The sequence below is a fragment of the Erythrolamprus reginae genome, chromosome 10 (genome assembly GCF_031021105.1).
Source record: "Erythrolamprus reginae isolate rEryReg1 chromosome 10, rEryReg1.hap1, whole genome shotgun sequence".
NCBI lineage: Eukaryota > Metazoa > Chordata > Lepidosauria > Squamata > Dipsadidae > Erythrolamprus > Erythrolamprus reginae.
Window position 1 is genome coordinate 48,012,484 of NC_091959.1, and position 20,236 is coordinate 48,032,719.

General features: G+C 41.3%; 1 protein-coding gene across 1 annotated transcript in view; it reads left to right on the forward strand.

Moving 5' to 3' along the window:
* VPS37B (VPS37B subunit of ESCRT-I) overlaps positions 1-19,477 on the forward strand; it is a 32,759-nt gene extending 13,282 nt beyond the window's left edge. Inside the window, exons 2-4 of the mRNA XM_070763181.1 lie at positions 6,632-6,803; positions 11,713-11,795; positions 14,368-19,477. Coding sequence (XP_070619282.1) covers positions 6,632-6,803; positions 11,713-11,795; positions 14,368-14,832 — 720 coding nt within the window. The 3' untranslated portion in view covers positions 14,833-19,477. The remainder of the gene's footprint in view (positions 1-6,631; positions 6,804-11,712; positions 11,796-14,367) is intronic.
* Positions 19,478-20,236: the final 759 nt, after the last annotated feature.

Consider the following 20,236-nt stretch of genomic DNA (forward strand, 5'->3'; position numbering starts at 1 on the left):
GGGAAAAACAGAAAGCCGAGAGAGACATACAATGAGTCCTCAGAAGAGAATTGATAATGGAAGATAGAGAACAGTGCCCTCGTTCTTCTTAACTTTTAGCCGGGCGATTAATACACTGCTCAAAAAATAATAATAAAGGGAACACTCCAAGAACCCATCCTAGATCTGAATGAATGAAATATTCTCATTTGAATCCTTTGTTCTATGCAAAGTTGAATGTGCACAACAGCAGGTGAAATTGATGGTCAATCAGTGTTGCTTCCTAAGTGGACAGTTTGATTTCACAGAAGTTTGATTTACTTGGAGTTATATTGTGTTGTTTAAGGGTTCCCTTTATTTTTTTTGAGCAGTATATAACAACAGAGTTGGAAGGGACCTTGGAGGTCTTCTAGTCCAACCCCCCGCTTAGACAGGAAACCCTACAGTACTTCAGACAGATGGTTATCCAACATCTGGTTAAAAACTTTCAGTATTGGGGCATTGTTTTTGGTATGAATGTGTTGTTTGGATTTTAAAAAAATATGATAGGGGTTTATATGTTTTTTAATATTAGATTTGTTCTACTATAATATTGTTTTTATTATTGTTGTGAGCCGCCCTGAGTCTTCGGAGAGGGGTGGCATACAAATCTAATAAATAATAATAATAATAATAATAATAATTATTATTATTATTATTCACAACTTCTGGAGGCAAGCTGTTCCGCTGGTCAACCGTTCTGACTGTCAGCAAATTGCTCCTTAGTTTGATTTACTTGGAGTTATATTGTGTTGTTTAAGTGTTCCCTTTATTCTTTTTTTTTGAGCAGTAGTATAAAAAGATTGTGTAGCAAGTCTGTTGAGAGAGTTAAAAAAAAAATCAGTCGTTGCCAGGATTAACAAAAGAGGCTGACCCAGTCGGTCCAGGATTGGCCCACTGCCCTCTTTCCCACAGTGACCGACTAAGAATTTCCACCTAATGTCCAAAATCTTTTCAAGTAGCTCTTTTCGACTCTTAAAGGATCTCAACATGACTCATAGTTGTGTGGCTTTTTTTAATATCTTGGGGGCTGCGGCTGGGGTTTGGTATAAAATGGAAGAAAGTGATTCATTGCAGTACTCGGTATTCTGTTTCTTGGCTCTGGAAGATGCCAATATATGGGAAAACGTGGGGCAGCAGCTGTTCTTACACACACACAAGCACAAAGACACACATATCGCCTTTATAAAGGAACTGGTTAGAAACATTGAAACATAGAAGATTGACGGCAGAACAAGGCCTCCTGGTCCATCTCGTCTGCCCTTATACTATTTCCTGTATTTTATCTTAGGATGGATCTATGCTTATCCCAGGCATGTTTACATTCAATTACCGTGGATTGACCAACCACGTCTGCTGGAAGTTTGTTCCAAGCATCTACTCCTCTTTCAGTCAAATAGAAACATTGAAACATAGAAGATTGACGGCAGAAAAAGACCTCCTGGTCCATCTCGTCTGCCCTTATACTATTTCCTGTATTTTATCTTAGGATGGATCTATGTTTATCCCAGGCATGTTACTGTGGATTGAACAACGGCGTCTGCTGGAAGTTTGTTCCAAGCATCTACTACTCTTTCAGTAAAACAATATTTTCTCACGTCGCTTTTGATCTTTCCCCCAACTAACCTCAGATTGTGCCCCCTTGTTCTTGTGTTCACTTTCCTATTGAAAACACTTCCCTCCTGAACCTTATTTAACCCTTTAACGTATTTAAATGTTTCGATCGTGTCCCCCCTTCTCCTTCTGTCCTCCAGACTACTGGTTCTTATTTTCTTACATAGAAACATAGAAGTCTGACGGATATATGTTTATCCCAGGCATGTTTCAATTCAGTGACTGTGGATTGACCAACCATGTTTGCTGGAAGTTTGTTCCAAGGATCTACTACTCTTTCAGTGAAATTATATTTTCTCACGTTGCTTTTGATCTTTCCCCCAACTAACTTCAGATTGTGTCCCCTTGTTCACTTTCCTATTAAAAACACAACAGAGTTCAGCAGGGATGAAGAGAAGAATTAATGATGAAATTGACTGATTAACATAGAAACATAGAAGACTGACGGCAGAAAAAGACCTCCTGGTCCATCTAGTCTGCCCTTATACTATTTCCTGTATTTTATCTTACAATGCATATATGTTTATCCCAGGCATGTTTCAATTCAGTGACTGTGGATTTATCTACCACGTCTGCTGGAAGTTTGTTCCAAGTATCTACTACTCTTTCAGTAAATAATATTTTCTCATGTTGCTTTTGATCTTTGTTCCCACCATTCATCTTAAATTGTAATCTTTTGTTTGTTTTGCCAAATACGCATTGGTGGTATACAAAGATATAATATTTATGTACACTGCTCTAAAAATATAAAGGGGACACTCAAATAACACATCCTAGGTCTGAATGAATGAAATATTCTGTACAAAGTTGAATGTGCTGACAATGTGAAATTGACCAGTGTTTTTCAACCAGTGTGCCGTGGCACACTAGTGTGCCGCGAGACATGGTCAGGTGTGCCGCGAAGCTCAGAGAGAAAGAAAGCAAGAGAGAGAGAGAAAGCAAGAGAGAGAGAAAGCAAAAGAGAGAGAGAAAGAAAGAAAGAGAGAGAGAGAAAGAGTGAGAAAGAGAAAGAGAACAAGAGAAAGAGAGAGAAAGAAAGCAAGAGAGAGAAAGAAAGCAAGAGAGAGAGAGAGAAAGAGAGGGAGGGAAGGAGAGAGAGAGAAAGACATAGAGGGACGTAGGGAGGGAGAGAGAAAGAGCAAAAAAGAGAGGAAGGAAGGAAGAGAAAGAAAGAGGGATGGAGAGAGAGAGAAAGAGGAAGGAAGGGAGAGAAAGAGGGAGGGAGAAAGAAATAGAGTGAAGGGGAGGAAGAGATAGAGAGAATTTTTTTGTCCGAACTTTCCCCCCCCCCCCGGCCGCTTAATGTGCCCCAGGGTTTCGTAAATGTAAAAAATGTGCTGTGGCTCAAAAAAGGTTGAAAAACACTGAAATTGACTGTCAATCAGTGTTGCTTCCTAAGTGGACAGTTTGATTTCACAGAAGTTTGATTTACTTGGAGTTATATTCTGTTGTTTAAGAGTTCCCTTTATTTTTTTGAGCAGCGTACCTGATGCTAGTAAGAGAGAAACATTAGGACAGGGGACGGAAGGCATGCTGTTGTACTTATGCCCCTTACTGATTTCTTAGGAATCGGGAGAGGTCAACAGTGGACAATCTAAGGGTCAAGTTTTTGGGATTAGGTGACGATACTACAGAGTCTGTAGTATCAACTACTCAGGTACTAAAGTTGTATTTCCTGCAGTCGAGTTTGGAGCGGTTTACTTTTAATTTTGTATCTGTTGTTAGCTCGTGTGTTGTCGTGGTTGAAACTGAAGTAGTTGACAGGAAGGACGTTGTAGCAGATGATTTTATGGGCTGTGCTTAGGTTGTGTTTAAGGCCACGTAGTTCTAAGCTTTCTAAACCAAGGATTCTAAGTCTAGTTGCGTAGGATATTCTCTTGGGAGTGGATGAGTGGAGGGCTCTTCTCGGAAAGTATCTCTGGACATTTTCTACAGTGTTTGTGTCCTGAATCTGTTGTGGGTTCCAGACAGATGAGCTGTATTCAAGGATTGGTCTGGCGAAGGTTTTGTATCCTCTAGTTAGTAGTGTGAGATTACCGGAGCAGAAGCTACGTAGGATTAAGTGAACAACTCTTGAAGCCTCGTGCGTGCTCATGTGTTGTCGTGGTTGAAGCTGAAGTAGTCTTTATTATAATCATAGTAGCCTTTATTATAATTTATTTTATTATAAACTCTTTTTTATTTTTTTTAAACTTGCATTGCCTTGCAAGAATAGCCGCCCCGAGTCTACGGAGAGGGGTGGCATACAAATCTAATAAATAAATAAATCTAATAAATAAATTTCACATCGCAGCCTCTTCTCTCTCTGGAGGGCGTTCTACGCATTTATTGATTGATTGATTGGATTTGTATGCCGCCCCTCTCCGTGGACTCGGGGCGGCTAACAACAGTGATAAAAACAGCATGTAAAAATCCAATACTACAACAGCTAAAAAACCCTTGTTATAAAACCAATCACACATACAAACATACCATGCATAAATTGTAGAAGCCTAGGGGGGAAAGATGATCTTAGTTCCCCCATGCCTGAAGGCAGAGGTGGGTTTTGAGGAGCTTACGAAAGGCAAGGAGGGTGGGGGCAATTCTAATCTCTGGGGGGAGTTGGTTCCAGAGGGCCGGGGCCGCCACAGAGAAGGCTCTTCCCCTGGGCCCCGCCAACCGACATTCTTTAGTTGACGGGACCCGGAGAAGATCCACTCTGTGGGACCTAACCGGTCGCTGGGATTCATGCGGCAGAAGCACGCCATCCTTCTCAATAAAGGGGCCTTTATCGGATCTGTATAATGAAGCAAAACCAGAGGGGAACAGAGTTCCCGCTGTTCACTCCTCCTGAACGATGGGTTTTCACATCGCACAATTTCCCTTTTGATCTACGGGGTCTCTCATTAGGAGGCCCCGCACGAGAGAGAGACGGTGCCAAGCCCGCTTGTTCGTCTTCCCCCAAAACTCCCCTCTCTTCGCTTCCTCCTCCTCCATAAATTAAATGTATAAATCAGGGTGGGGAAAGGGAGGGGGAGTGACAGCTTGATTTATATTCCGGCTGTGTGTTTTCAGTCTGCTGGTTTCTTTGAGCCAAGGGATCACGTTCGCCGTTTCCTCCCGCTAATTAATATGAACACCCGAGAGAAATTTAGAAATATCCCACCTCCGTGCTGAAATGGATAGGCTTACTTTAAAACTGAAAGATAAAGAGCAGTGAGATTACTATAAGATCTGGGGAAAGTTTTTTTCCCCCCATAAATTTTATTGATTTTCATAAAATAAACAAACAGATAAACATACATTTAACATAAAAAAAATGGGGTTGTATTTTCCCCGCTTATTTCAAAAGTATAAATTTGAATACAAAAAAAGAATACATATTTAAATTCAATTCGTTATTATAAATGTAAAGAAATAATTTGTTTAACTTTTCATAATAGCTCTTCGTGTATAAACTAATTCTAATATAATTCTAAAATTCTCATAATAGTTCTGCATATGTAAACTAATTCTAATATACTTCTAAAATCATATTCTAACTAATTTTAATATAACACACAAATCTTATCTCTACCAAAACAGTTCACTCATTTATTTGTTTATTTATTTTAACCTTTTACTGTTTCTTCTTATTAATCCATATATAAACTTTATTCCATGTTTCATAAAATTCTGTATCTTCTTGATCTTTTAACCGTCTTGTCATCATATCCATTTCAGCACAATCCAATATTTTTTTAATAACTTCTTCTTCTTTGGGGATATCATGGATTTCTTCAAAAGTAATTTTAAAAAAGGGGGAAAAATACGTCTCAATTATTTTTAGTTTCCAACCATCCAGAAGAAGATCTGGGGAAAGTTTTATGGATGGTTGGAAACTAAAAATAATTGAGAAGTATTTTTTGCTTTTCATTACTTTTGAAGAAATCCATGATGATTTAATTTTAATCTATTAAAGACCCAGATGACGAAGTAAGGATTGGTGGCAACATTGGATAAGGAAATTAACACGGAGATGAAAGGATCCAATTAGATATCGTGTTAAGATAGAAACATAGAAGATTGACGGCAGAAAAAGACCTCATGATCCATCTAGTCTGCCCTTTTTATACTATTTCCTGTATTTTATCTAACAATGGATATATGTTTATCCCAGGCATGTTTAAATTCAGTCACTGTGGATTTACCAACCACGTCTGCTGGAGGTTTGTTCCAAGGATCTACTACTCTTTCAGTAAAATAATATTTTCTCATGTTGCCTTTGATCTTTCCCCCAACTAACTTCAGATTGTGTCCCCTTGTTCTTGTGTTCACTTTCCTATTAAAAACACTTCTGGACCTTATTTAACCCTTTAACATATTTAAATGTTTCGATCATGTCCCCCCTTTCCCTTCTGTCCTCCAGACTCTACAGATTGAGTTCATGAAGTCTTTCCTGATATGTTTATGCTTAAGACCTTCCACCATTCTTGTAGCCCGTCTTTGGACCCGTTCAGTTTTGTCAATATCTTTTTGTAGGTGAGGTCTCCAGAACTGGACACAGTATTATTCCAAATGTGGTCTCACCAGCGCTCTATATAAGGGGATCACAATCTCCCTCTTCCTGCTTGTTCTACCTCTAGCTATGCAGCCAAGCATCCTACTTGCTTTTCCTACTGCCCCACCACACTGCTTTATATTTTATATTTTATTATAAATAGAAAAAGGGAATATAATTCATAATATTGTTATCGGTAGATGAAATATATCTCATGTGCAGTTAATTTTAATTAACTTAGCAAGAAGAGGATAAAAACTACATATTAAAAGTATTATTAGTATTTTCTTTTTCTCTGAATGTTTTAACGTATCAAAGAAATATCATTAATTATTATTTTAAGCGTTGATTCTGTGTTTTTCATTGCTCGTGTTGTTTTATTGTACGTTGGAAGAAAAATAAAGAAAATCTTATACCCCAGAAAAGAAATATCCCGCCTCTGTAATTAATTTTCCCGCCTCTTTTTTTCTCTTTTTGCAGGCCCAGAACGTTCAGCTTAGCAAAGATATGACTCTCGCCAGTAACCACAGCCTAGCGGAAGGAAATCTCTTGTACCAGCCGAAACTAGATGCCCTGAAAACCACGTTAACCCAAAAGTATCAAGAGCTGCAGGTTCTCTTCGAAGCGTATCAGATAAAGAAAACCAAGATAGGTAATAATCCGGAGGAATGAACTCAGCCCCCTTTTCCTTCCCATAAGGCATCTGGGATGGGCTCCAAATTAAACAATGCCGCTTGGCGGGACCCAGGGGAAGAGCCTTCTCTGTGGCGGCCCCGGCCCTCTGGAACCAACTCCCCCCAGAGATTAGAATTACCCCCACCCTCCTTGCCTTTCGTAAGCTACTTAAAACCCACCTCTGCCGCCAGGCATGGGGGAACTGAGATGCTCTTTCCCCCTGGGCCTTTATAATTTCATGTGTGGTATGTCTGTATGTATGTTTGGTTTTTTATATTAATGGGTTTTTAAAATCATTTTTAGTATTTATTGGATTATTATTGTACATTGTTTTATTACTGTTGTTAGCCGCCCCGAGTCTCCGGAGAGGGGCGGCATACAAATCCAATAAATAAAATAAATAAATAAAATAAATTATTAGATAATTACCAGTGGTTCTCAACCTGGGGGTCAGGACCCCTTTGGGGGCTGAACAACCGTTTCACAGGGGTCGCCTAAGGCCAAGGAAGAAGACAAATTTCCCATGATGTTAAGAACTGAAGCTTCTATTCTGGTGCTTTGGAACATACAATGCTCAAAAAAACAAAGGGAACACTTAAACAACACAATATAACTCCAAGTCAATCAAACTTCTGTGAAATCAAACTGTCCACTTAGGAAGCAACAGCGACCAGTTAGGTCCCACAGAGTGGGCCTTCTTCGGGTCCCGTCAACTAAAGAATGTCGCTTAGCGGGACCCAGGGGAAGAGCCTTCTCTGTGGCGGCCCCGGCCCTCTGGAACCAACTCCCCCCAGAGATTAGAATTGCCCCCACCCTCCTTGCCTTTCGTAAGCTGCTTAAAACCCACCTCTGCCGTCAGGCATGGGGGAATTGAGACCTTCTTCCCCCTAGGCCTTTACAATTCTATGCATGGTATGCATGTATATATGTTTGGGTTTTTTTATATTAATGGGTTTTTAATTGTTTCTAGCATCAGACTACTATTGTACACTGCTTTATTGTTGCTGTTAGCCGCTCCGAGTCTCCGGAGAGGGGCGGCATACAAATCCAATAAATAAATAATAAATAAATAACACTGATTGACAGTCAATTTTGGCTGCTGTCATGCACATTCAACATTGTACAGAACAAAGTACAGTCTTCCCTCGATTTTCGCAGGTTCGAACTTCGCGGAAAGTCTATACCACGGTTTTTCAAATATATTAATTAAAAAATTCTTCGCGGGTGTTTTCCCTATACCACGGTTTTTCCCACCCGACGACGTCATATGTCATCGTCAAACTTTCATCTGCCTTTAAAAAACATTTTTTTAATAAATTTTAATAAATAAACATGGTGAGTAATAATCTAAATGGTTGCTAAGGGAATGGGAAATGGTAATTTAGGGGTTTAAAGTGTTAAGGGAAGGTTTGTGATACTGTTCATAGCCAAAAATGGTGTATTTACTTCCGCATCTCTACTTCGCGGAAATTCGACTTTCGCGGGCGGTCTCGGAACGCATCCCCTGCGAAAATCGAGGGAACACTGTATTCAATGAGAATATTTCATTCATTTAGATCTAGGATGTGTTCTTTGAGTTTTCCCTTTATTTTTTTGAGCAGTATATTTTTACAATCCGACCAATCAGGTGTTTACAATGGGGGTGTCCCTCTGACCTGCCTGCCAATCACCTTCAAGCTCTGTGGGGAGAATTGGCGCTAGGCTTAATGGTTGGGGGGGTCACCACCACATGAGGAACTGTATTAAATTCACGGCATTAGAAAGGTTGAGAACCCTTGATTAATATAAATATGTAGCCAAGTATGGTGTTGATTCAATTGTTTAAGAATGTATACAGTTAATGAGTTGAGCAGCGGTTCGTTAATCTGGAGATATTGCATTGGCAGTTCTGTGTTTGCCTATTTGCCGATGACTCTAAAGTGTGCAATAGGGTTGATATTCCTGGAGGGGTCTGTAATATGGTAAATGATTTAGCTTTACTAGATAAATGGTCAAAGCAATGGAAACTGCAGTTTAATGTTTCCAAATGTGAAATAATGCACTTGGGGAAAAGGAATCCTCAATCTGAGTATTGTATTGGCAGTTCTGTGTCAGCAAAAACTTCAGAAGAGAAGGATTTAGGGGTCGTGATTTCTGACAGTCTCAAAATGGGGGAACAGTGCAGTCAGGCGGTAGGGAAAGGAGGTAGGATGCTTGGCTGCATAGCTAGAGGTATAACAAGCAGGAAGAGGGAGATTGTGATCCCGCTGTAGAGAGCGCTGGTGAGACCCCATTTGGAATACTGTGTCCAGTTCTGGAGACCTCACCTACAAAAAGATATTGACAAAATTGAACGGGTCCAAAGACGGGCTACAAGAATGGTGGAAGGTCTTAAGCATAAAACGTATCAGGAAAGACTTAATGAACTCAATCTGTAGAGTCTGGAGGACAGAAGGAAAAGGGGGGACACGATGGAAACATTTAAATATGTTAAAGGGTTAAATAAGGTCCAGGAGAGAAGTGTTTTTCATAGGAAAGTGAACACAAGAACAAGGGGCCACAATCTGAAGTTAGTTGGGGGAAAGATCAAAAGCAATGTGAGAAAATATTATTTTACTGAAAGAGTAGTAGATCCTTGGAACAAACTTCCAGCAGATGTGGTTGGTAAATCCACAGGTAACTGAATTTAAACATTCCTGGGATAAATATATATATCCATCCTAAGATAAAATACAGGAAATAGTATAAGGGCAGACTAGATGGACCAGGAGGTCTTTTTCTGCCGTCAGTCTTCTATGTTTCTATTAGAAAGGTTGAGAACCCCTGATTAATTAATATAATTTATCTTAATTTAATAATTTAATAATTATTAAATTTATATTAATTTAATAATTAATATAAATATGTAGCAAAGTATGGTGTTGATTCAATCGTTTAAGAATGTGCACAGTTAATGAGTTGAGCAGCGGTTCGTTAATCTGGAGATAATTTAAACTTTAATCTACTCTTTTAATCTAAAAAGGAAAGTTGTCTCCGTTAAAATCATTGTTGGCTCTGGCATCAAAATATAAAACGTAATTTAATTTAGAACGAAACGAATAGAAAAGCTAAAACTTTTTAAGCTGCCGGTGGTGAGAATAAATGTTTGGGGATAGGAGGTGTTGATAAGAACAGATACATCCTGCACACTGGTAGTTCCAGTCCCTGGAGGGAGCCACTCCGCTTGGGACCCTGCCAGGTTTCCTTGCCCAGCCCTCCAAAGCTCTGTGGAGTATATTGTCTTGTAATAAAAACAGGGAGCAGGGTGGTAGAGAGTTTCCAAGCAGCTGGTATTATTTCAGTACTCATCAGTTACGTAGTTTGGCCTGGCTTCCAACAGGCTCCTGTATTTTGCAAAAGAGTTTAAACTCTGCTTTGTTCCCATCCTACTTTGGCTCAATTGATCCTAAGAATTTATTAATCTAAATGAATGGCAGAAAATCTGGGACAGAAATAAAAAAATGGACACTAGCAACATCCTACCAGGAGAACAAGATGTTTTTTAGATGGTACATAACACCTTTCCAATTGGCAAAAATTGATAAAAAGTATACAGCAAAATGTTGGAAATGCAAGAAAGAACAGGGCTCGTATTACCATATGTGGTGGGGCTGTGAAAAAAATCAAATTATACGGGGGAAAAAACAATGTGTGCTTAGAAGAAATGCTAGATAAGAAAAATGGAAAAGTTCAAAACAGATAGTTAAAATACAAGACGTAGTGATTAAGGAGAAAGAAATAGAGGTTTAAATATCGTGGGCAAAGAAAAAAAGGAAGAAAGAAGGAAAGACCTTTTTGAAAAAAATTGTAAGTTAATTGTTTATATTAGCTACATAAGTATGAATAAGTATTTATTCATTCATTCATTCATTCATTCATTCATTCATTTATTGGATTGTATGCCGCCCCTCTCCGCAGACTTGGGGCGGCTAACAACAGCAATAAAACAGTATATAACAAAATCCAATACTAAAAACAGTTAAAAACCCATTATATAAAAACCAATCATACATACAGACATACCATGCATAAAATTGTAAAGGCCTAGGGGGAAGTGTATCTCAGTTCCCCCATGCCTGGCGGCAGAGGTGGTTTTTTAGAAGCTTACAAAAGGCAAGGAGGGTGGGGGCAATTCTAATCTCTTGGGGGAGTTGGTTCCAGAGGGCCGGGCCCACCACAGAGAAGGCTCTTCCTCTGGGTCCCGCCAAGCGACTTTGTTTAGTCGACGGGACCTGGAGAAGACCCACTCTGTGGGACCTAACTGGCCGCTGGGATTCGTGCGGCAGAAGGCGGTTCCGGAGGTAATCTGGTCCATTGCCATGTAGGGCTTTATAGGTCATGACCAACACTTTGAATTGCGACCGGAAATTGATCGGCAACCAATGCAGACTGCGGAGTGTTGGTGTAACATGGGCATATTTGGGGAAGCCCATGATTGCTCTCACAGCTGCATTCTGCACGATCTGAAGTTTCCGAACACTTTTCAAAGGTAGCCCCATGTAGAGAGCGTTACAGTAGTCGAGCCTCGAGGTGATGAGGGCATGAGTGACTGTGAGCAGTGATTCCCGATCCAGATAGGGTCGCAACTGGATAATGGATATCATGAGAAATATAAACCAACTTGTCCACTGTTTTTAAATGTTTTCTGTTTTTTATATGTATTTGTAAATAAAAATCTTCAAAAAAACCAAACAAACATTACCAGCATATAATTATTGCCAGTTCTGAACCGAAATGCATTGCACTCACATTTATAGCTTCTCTTCTGGGTTTTTACTTTCTAAATGTTTTTACTCTGTGGTAATCATTCATTTATGAGCTGGACTTTAATTTATGGTTGTCCCACCACTCCTCTTCTTGGTTTGCAGACAGACAATCCAACAATGCTTCGCTGGAGACCCTCCTCGCACTGCTTCAGACAGAAGGGGCCAAAATTGAAGAAGACACCGAGGTAAACACCGTACGAAACATCTGCTATCGGGGCTGGCTGGGATACTTTTTTAAAAAAAAACTTCTGAGGTTGGATAACCATAAGAACCTAAGAAGAGCCCTGGTGAATCAGGCCAAAGCCCATCGAGTCCAGCATTCTGTGTCTCACAGTGGCCCACCAATTGTCCATGGGGATCTTGAGCAGAAAGAGAAGGCAAGACCCTCCCTTTCCCTGGACCCCCAACAAATGGTACTCAAGGGAACCCTGCCTGCCTCAACCAACATAGAGGCGGCACTTGGACATCCGTTTCAATAACCACAGATAGATAGATAGATAGATAGATAGATAGATAGATAGATAGATAGATAGATAGATAGATAGATAGATAAAGAGAGAGAGAGAGAGAGAGAGAGAGATAAATAGATAGATAGAGAGATAGAGATAGATAGATAGATAGATGATAGATAGATAAATGTTAGATAGATAGATGTTAGATAGATAGATAGATAGATAGATAGATAGATAGATAGATAAATAGATAGATGATAGATAGAGCGAGAGAGAGAGATATGATAGAGAGAACTATAGAAAGAGAGAGAGAGAGAACATAAGAAACTAAGAAGAGCCCTGCTGAATCGGGCCAAAGCCCATCAAGTCCAGCATTCTGTGTCCCACCAATTGTCCATGGAGATCTTGAGCAGAAAGAGAAGGCAAGACCCTCCCTTTCCCTTGACCCCCAACAAATGGTACTCAAGGGAACCCTGCCTGGCTCAACCAACATAGAGGCAGCACTTGGACAACCGTTTCAATCACCCCCTATGATACACTTGGCATCCATGAATCTGTCTAATCCTGCCTTGAAGCTCTCCAGGCTGACAGCTGTCACGACCTCTTCTGGAAGTTAATTCCATCAACCAAGGACCCTCTGGGTGAAGAAATATTTCCCTTGATTTGTCCTCACTTTCTTACCTGTGAGCTTTAGGGAGGGCCCCCTCGTCCTAGTATTGTGTGGTAGAGAAAAGAATTTTTCTCCATCCACCTTTTCTATCTCATGCAGGATTTTATACCCTTCGATCAAGTCATCCCTTCAACGCCATCTCTTAAGGCTGAAGAGACCGAGGCCTTGCAACCTGGTTTCATAAGGGAGGGGGCTCCATTTCCTGGATCATTCTCGTTGCCCTTTTTTGCACCTTTCCCAGTTCCATTATATCCTTCTTGAGATGTGGTGACCAGAACTGTACACAGGACTCCAAGTGTGGTCTCACCATTGATTTGTACAGAGGCAACACAACACTTGCCGACCTATTTTCGATTCCCTTCCTAATCATGCCAAGCATGGAATTTGCTTTTTTTACTGCTGTCTGGTGTAGGGTTTCCTGCCTAAGCAGGAGGTTGGACTAGAAGACCTCCAAGGCCCCTTCCAACTCTCTCTTGTTGTTGTTGTTGTTGTTGTTGTTGTTATTATTATTATTATTATTATTATTATTATTATTATTGCCTCCCTTCCTTACACGCACGAATCCCAGCTACCGATAAGGTCCCACAGAGTTGGCCTTCTCCGGGTCCCGTCGACTAAACAATGTCGTTTGGCGGGCCCCAGGGGAAGAGCCTTCTCTGTGGCGGCCCCGGCCCTCTGGAACCAACTCCCCCTGGAGATTAGAACTGCCCCCACCCTCCCTGTCTTTCGTAAACTACTCAAGACTCACTTATACCGCCAGGCATGGGGGAGTTAAGATATTCCTTCCCCCTAGGCCATTACAAGTTATGCATGGTATATCTATGTGTATGTTTGGTTTTATACTAGGGGTTTTTAGTTGTATTTTATTATTGGATTGTACATGTTGTGTTTGTATCACTGTTATATTGTTTTTATTATTGTTGTTAGCCGCCCCGAGTCTGCGAAGAGGGGCGGCATACAAATCCAATAAATTATTATTATTATTATTATTATTATTATTAAGTACGTATTGGTAGCATACATAGATATTACGCTGTGTATATACAGGGAACTTCTTGCTGTGATGATAGGTGGTTGGTCCAAAGTCACCCACTTGGATTTCATGTAAGACTAGATAATTCATAATCTCCTGATGATTGGCCCAAATTCACCCGACCAGATTTTCAAGTCTAAGGAGGAACTAGAACTCACAGTTTCCTGGTTTACAGTCCAGCACTTTAACCACGACACCATAAACCTTTATACTTTATACTTTATACTCTGATAGAGCACATCCTTCCTTCCTTCCCTCCTTCCTTCCTTCTTTCCTTCCTTTCTTCCTTCCTTCTTTCCTTCCTTCTTTCCTTCCGTCCTTCCTTCTTTCCTTCCTTCTTTCTTTCCTTCCTTCCTTCCTTCCTTCCCTCCCTCATAGAAACCTAGAAGACTGACGGCAGAAAAAGACCTCCTGGTCCATCTAGTCTGCCCTTATACCATTTCCTGTATTTTATCATGTTGTGTTTATTATTGTTGTTAGCCGCCCCGAGTCTGCGGAGAGGGGCGGCATACAAATCCAATAAAAATTTATTATTATTATTATTATTATTATTATTATTATTATTATTATTATTATTACAATTCCTTCCCTCTTCCCAACAGAACATGGCCGAGAAGTTCCTGGACGGCGACGTCCCCCTGGACACCTTTATCGATGAATATCAGAGCGAACGGAAACTAGCTCATCTGCGGCGGGTTAAAATAGAAAAACTCCAAGAGTTGGTCCTGAAAGGACCCCGGCGGCCCCCCGTGCCCCCTCCGCCCGTGTTGCACCAGACTTCCGAGGCCAACACGCCTCCTTCGGTGATGCCCCGCCGCAACCCTCCCCCGCCTCCCCCTTCAGTGTCCGCGGTCCCCGCAGGGCGCTTCCCGACACCGTTCATGGCGGCCATGGGCCATAATCCATATCCGTATCCTCCGCTCCCTCCGAGGACGGGGGCTCCACCACCGCCAGGCCAAGCGCCGCCTACAGGTTACACGAATCCGTTTCTAGCGCTCTACCCGTCCACGCCGCCCCAAAGGCCCCCGCCTCGCCTGCCCCCCAACCCCGGTTTCATCATGGAATGAAAACGCCATCCCGTGTTTTTCTGTTTTCGGACTCTTGTTACACTGGTGCTGACCTTTACGAGATCCTTCGAAGCTGGAAACCCAAGCGAAAGTCAACGGGGGAATTTTAACGGGCGCAAAGGGAACCGTCGACAACGGATCCTGCCAAGACCGCCGTTTTTGATCACTATTATTATTATTATTATTCCTTAATTTAAAGAGAGAATCCGGTCTCCGTCCAGCCCTTCCGGCGAAGAACGTCGGAACCAGTGTAGAATCGGTGAAGTGCTTCCATTGTCGACTTGCCTTGTTCTTCCGAGAAGATCCCAGCCGTCGTGGCACCCAAACGCCACCAATCCCAGGAAAATCTTTTAAGTTCTTTTGTATTCCTTAATTTGTGAAAAAAAAAGCAATTCCAGAAACGGGAAACCTCTAATCCCCGGACGGTTAGCTTTTTGAATATATGTTCTGCGAACAGAAATGGCAATAATAATAAAAAATGACTCGTGTTGAGTTGGCACAAAACACCGTTAGGGACTAGCGAGCTTGTGGTTCTGAGTTAGCAAATTTTTGTGTGTGTTTAGCCGCAGTGGTGGTGATGGGAGAGAGGTATTTTCCCCCACTAATCTAATCCGATCCATTTGAGCAACGGGCTGCCAATTTTCGGAGGGCGAGGGTTGGAAAATCAGCTATTTGTACCCAGGAAAACTCAGGATATTTCTTTAGGAAATAAAAAACAGCAAATAGAGATTTAAATCGCTGCTCTTGAAAGTAAATCAGGAATATTCGATCCGTCATGATATTCGATCCACTGGAGCAAAACACTTTGTCCTTCTACTTCTTGTACCTCTCTTATCCTACATCCGTTCACGACTTTGGCTTGTGACAAGGGTTGTGTGCCTCTTGGTAATATTTTTCCTAACAGGGTTGTAGAAAATCTTGGCTTTTTAATATGTCTGTATCTTGGGAAACACGTGAGCCCAGAAATATCCCTGGTCCAAGAATGACCTCGAATGCTTGTCTCTTACTTTAAGCCGATTCGTCTCTCCAGTTTTATATTCCCAGTCCTTAATCCTAAACCAAAGTTAGCCTACACCTGGAAATCTTGTATCTACTTTTTGGAACTTTAAAAAAGTCTTTTCCCAATCCTTCCTTTTTTTACTAATGTATGTCCTCTCCCCCCCCCCCCCCCCCAGAAAATAGGCTTTTCTTAAAAAAAGGAAAAAAAATCAAAGTGAAAAACTGAAAATTAGATACACGACGCTGTACGTGGAAAAAAAAATTCAGAAAAACGCGTCTTGCAAAATATCTCCGGGCTGAGTTCTACCTGAATAGATAGTTAAATAGTTTGTCTATAGTCATCCAACACTTCTCTGAAATTGGTGGGTGCCGCAAATAAAAAAAAATTAAGGGGGAGGGCTGGTATTTGAAAGGGGGGGGGGGGCGATAACAAGGGGTGGATTGACTTGTGAGAAACAGGAGTGCGAAGCTGTGAGAACACTACATCCATTATCGGGATTCTGTTGCCAGTTTTGACTTTCAGCTGGTGCAAAAAATGTCCTTTGGTTTCATCTTTTCTGGAAAGAACCCAGAAGTCTCGATAGATCCATTCCAGCTTTCTTTTTTTCTCTTTCTCCTTCTTGTTTCGCACTGTCCCTTCTTAATTCAAGCTATTTACCATGATTCCTTAACTATACCCTGGCTATATCGCATCCTAACCATGAGTACTTTTCTTAAGCGATTCCAGAATTCCAGAGCAAAACGGATTCTGCTTTTAAGCCACGAGCTTAAGTTGAGAAAGGTTAAACCAAAACATTGGGTTATACTCCTTTGGTCATTAATCAAAGCCATCTAACACTTGTAAGTAATCTGCAAAAATGCCACTTGGGGAGTGTAGGATTCTCTTGGGCGAGAACGATTCCTTCTGAATTCAAGACTTTTTGAGATTTTCTTGCCAAGATCTGGAGCTTGTTCTGTGACTTAATTCCATCCCTTCCTAAAGATGTGAACAGTTGTTAAAAAAACAAAAAAACGAGGAAAGCATTTTTATGCCTTACACTGCAGAGGTTTGCAAGCATCACTCAGGATTTTTATACCCACCTGGTTCTGTACCCTTGCTTTTTTTTTCTCGTGGGAAATTGTTGAACGCTCTGCAAATTAATTCACCCCAGGGAGCCCATCCCTACAGATTCTCCCCCAAGTTGCTGCTTGCAGGAAGTGGGGCACCCCAAGAGACATCTAATGCTAGGGGAAAAAAACCCCACTTGCACGATTCTGCCCTCTGAGTAAATCATAAGCTTCAACCACCCTTTTTATCAAATGTGTCTCGGCCAGTTGAGTGCTTTTGTGTGGATGTGTCGTTTGGGCCACGAGGTGACTTACGAAACACCTAGTCCTTGCACTTAAAAACTCTTTGCAAAGACGAGTCTTGATGCCAACTGCTTTTGTCTTTCAAAGGTGTTGCACAATCTTAAAAAAAGCAAGAGGGAATCAAGAACAAGGCCTTAAGGCACTTATTTCTCGCAATTTCTCGGTTGTGACTTCCCACTTCTTTATATATATATATATATTTAACTGAGAAAAAGTGTGATTCTCGGAGTCTTTCTGCGACGCGCCTTCTATTCCTTCCCGCATTGCGGTTTCGCAACATAATTGGGTGTTTTCTCCACTGTCTTCAGTTTTTAAGGAAGTTTGTTGTCGGCCACTGTTGTGTAGCTGAAGCGGGAAAATGACATTTCTAGACAACTGGTCAGGTCCAGGAGTTTCTCAGGGGCTTAATGTCTCAAGGGTCGCACCCCCCCAATTCCAGACTTTGCACAATAGCAGTGAGAAAAGGAAAATTAATGCCCATGTATTAATTTTACTGTCTCCCTCTCTGAAAATGACATCCAATCATTATCTTCCTGTTAAGACGCAACCTCTCTTCCCCTCCCCAAAATAAGTGCTCATTTATTTCCCAAACTTTATAATCTTTGTGCAGAGACACATTTGGATAGAGGCTGCTACGGCTGCGACGCACTTAAAGTTTTGTACTGCATGTTAACGCTAGTTGAAGGGCTAAATTGTGCCTTAGAACCCACCACGTAGAAAGAAGTTCCTTTTTACGGTTCCTCTTTTTCACGTGTCGAGAGTTTGGAAGGAAAAGTAGCCATTGTCCATGTTTGCAAAGGCAGATCTTGGGTGTTTGCTGGAAGGTTTATCACTGATCGGGGAAAGCAAAGTTTGGTCCCGTGGAAAACATTATTTCCCCGCTCGCTTTTTGATAACGAGGGTTTTGTTTATGCAAGGACCTTTCCTTTAAAAAACGGCTCTTTAAAAAAATAACTAGAGGAAAGGGCCACGTTTAATCAGGGTTGCAATTTTTTAGCCTCCTCCCTTATTAAAAAATTTGGAGCTTTGGGCAAGATTGAGACTGGTGAAGGTCATTGTTAATGACCAGGTAAGTATTCCAGCTTACATTGGAGTGACAGGCCAGGAAAGCTATTGAGGCACAATCCGTGCACGTTTTGGAGGCAAAAAAATGGAAACCCCCAAACCCTTAGCTAAGACCCCCTACTCACTAAAGTCAGGGTGGTGTGGAGGTTGTTGCAAATAGTCTCCTACCTCTATTTCTTGCGCCTGTAGGTTTACACCAATAGTTAGCCCCCTCTTGCAGGTACTCAAGGTGTGACGGAAAGAAGCATCAAGGAGAATTTTTCTCCCAGTGGTCAGTTCGGGCCAAGGAACCGATTATAGGTCAATGTCAGGGAGGTTTTATAACCTTGTCTTGTAGTATTTCAGCCATGCTGCTTAGAGCAGACTTTTCCAACAGCCCAAATGGCAGAAACCGGCTCTCAGGGTGGAAAACGTTATTTCTCGCTCGCTTTTTGATAAAGAGGGTTTGCAATAGTTGTGTTTACGCAAGACTTTTTTTTTTTTTTTTTAAAGGCCCTTTAAAAGAAAAATAACAACAGCCAAATGCATTTGAAGCATTTAAGAAGCCATGTGCCCCCAAATTGGGAAGGGGGAAATAGCTGCAATTTTATACCGTGGTCTTAATTGTTTCTCCTCCCCATTTTTCTACACAAAAGTATGCAACTACAGAGGGATGTGGAATGTCGCAGTATGAAACTGGTCTGACTGGTCTTGACTGGCATTTAAATTGTGGAAAAAGGATTGTTGCTAAGCCTTTATTCACCCGATGCCCAGCACCAGATCTGCAGATCAGTTTACTGGATTTTTTATTTTTTAATAAGGCGTGCAAGAAAAGCCAGTTGCTCAAGTCTGAATTGGCTCATTTCTGTCCTAGGAAAGGAAGCGGAAGAGAGAGATCGTTTAAGGCCATTTGATAATCCTACCGCCCGAGAGTTTCCCCAGTGCTTTGGGGGCCCACGAATCAGTGGTTTAGCCTTTCATTCTGGAACAAGCCAATCTTAAACTACGATGGGATAGCCATCATCTCCAGCAAATGTGCCTGAGATCACCTTCCTCGCTTTCCGGGACAAATTCCTCGTGTATCACGCCTGCCTGTTCAACTTCGTTGTACAACTTAAGATTGTGGCCTCGAGGACAACCTCCAAGCGGACCCCGCTGCTCCTTATTTTTCTTGTAGAATTGCTGTTTTATAGAAATAAAATTTTGGGGTTGCAGTGGTTATTCATTAAAAAGAATCCTACGTTTTTTTGTACGAACCGTTGTCGGCTGGGTTTTGTTTTGGAATCGGAAACCAGAACGCTTCTTGTTTTTGAATGATGATAAGCTTGTTTAATTATGCTGATTTGCAACTCGCCCGATTTTTATAAGTTAAACGGAGCGAAATAACCCTTTAACATGCTCGGAATTTGAGATTTCCAAATGTCAAATAATGCACTTGGGGAAAAGGAATCCTCAATCTGAGTATTGTATTGGCAGTTCTGTGTTAGCAAAAACTTCAGAAGAGAAGGATTGAGGGGTCGTGATTTCTGACAGTCTCAAAATGGGTGAACAGTGCAGTCAGGCGGTAGGGAAAGCAAGTAGGATGCTTGGCTGCATAGCCAGAAGTATAACAAGCAGGAAGAGGGAGATTATGATCCCGCTATATAGAGTGCTGGTGAGACCCCATTTGGAATAATACTGTGTCCAGTTCTGGGGACCTCACCTACAAAAAGATATTGACAAAATTGAAGGGGTCCAAAGACGGGCTACAAGAATGGGGGAAGGTCTTAAGCATAAAACGTATCAGGAAAGACTTCATGGACTCAATCTGTAGAGTCTGGAGGACAGAAGGAAAAGGGGGGACATGATCGAAACATTTAAATATGTTAAAGGGTTAAATAAGGTCCAGGAGGGAAGTGTTTTTAATGGGAAAGTGAGCACAAGAACAAGGGGACACAATCTGAAGTTAGTTGGGGGAAAGATCAAAGGCAACATGAGAAAATATTTTACTGAAAGAGTAGTAGATGCTTGG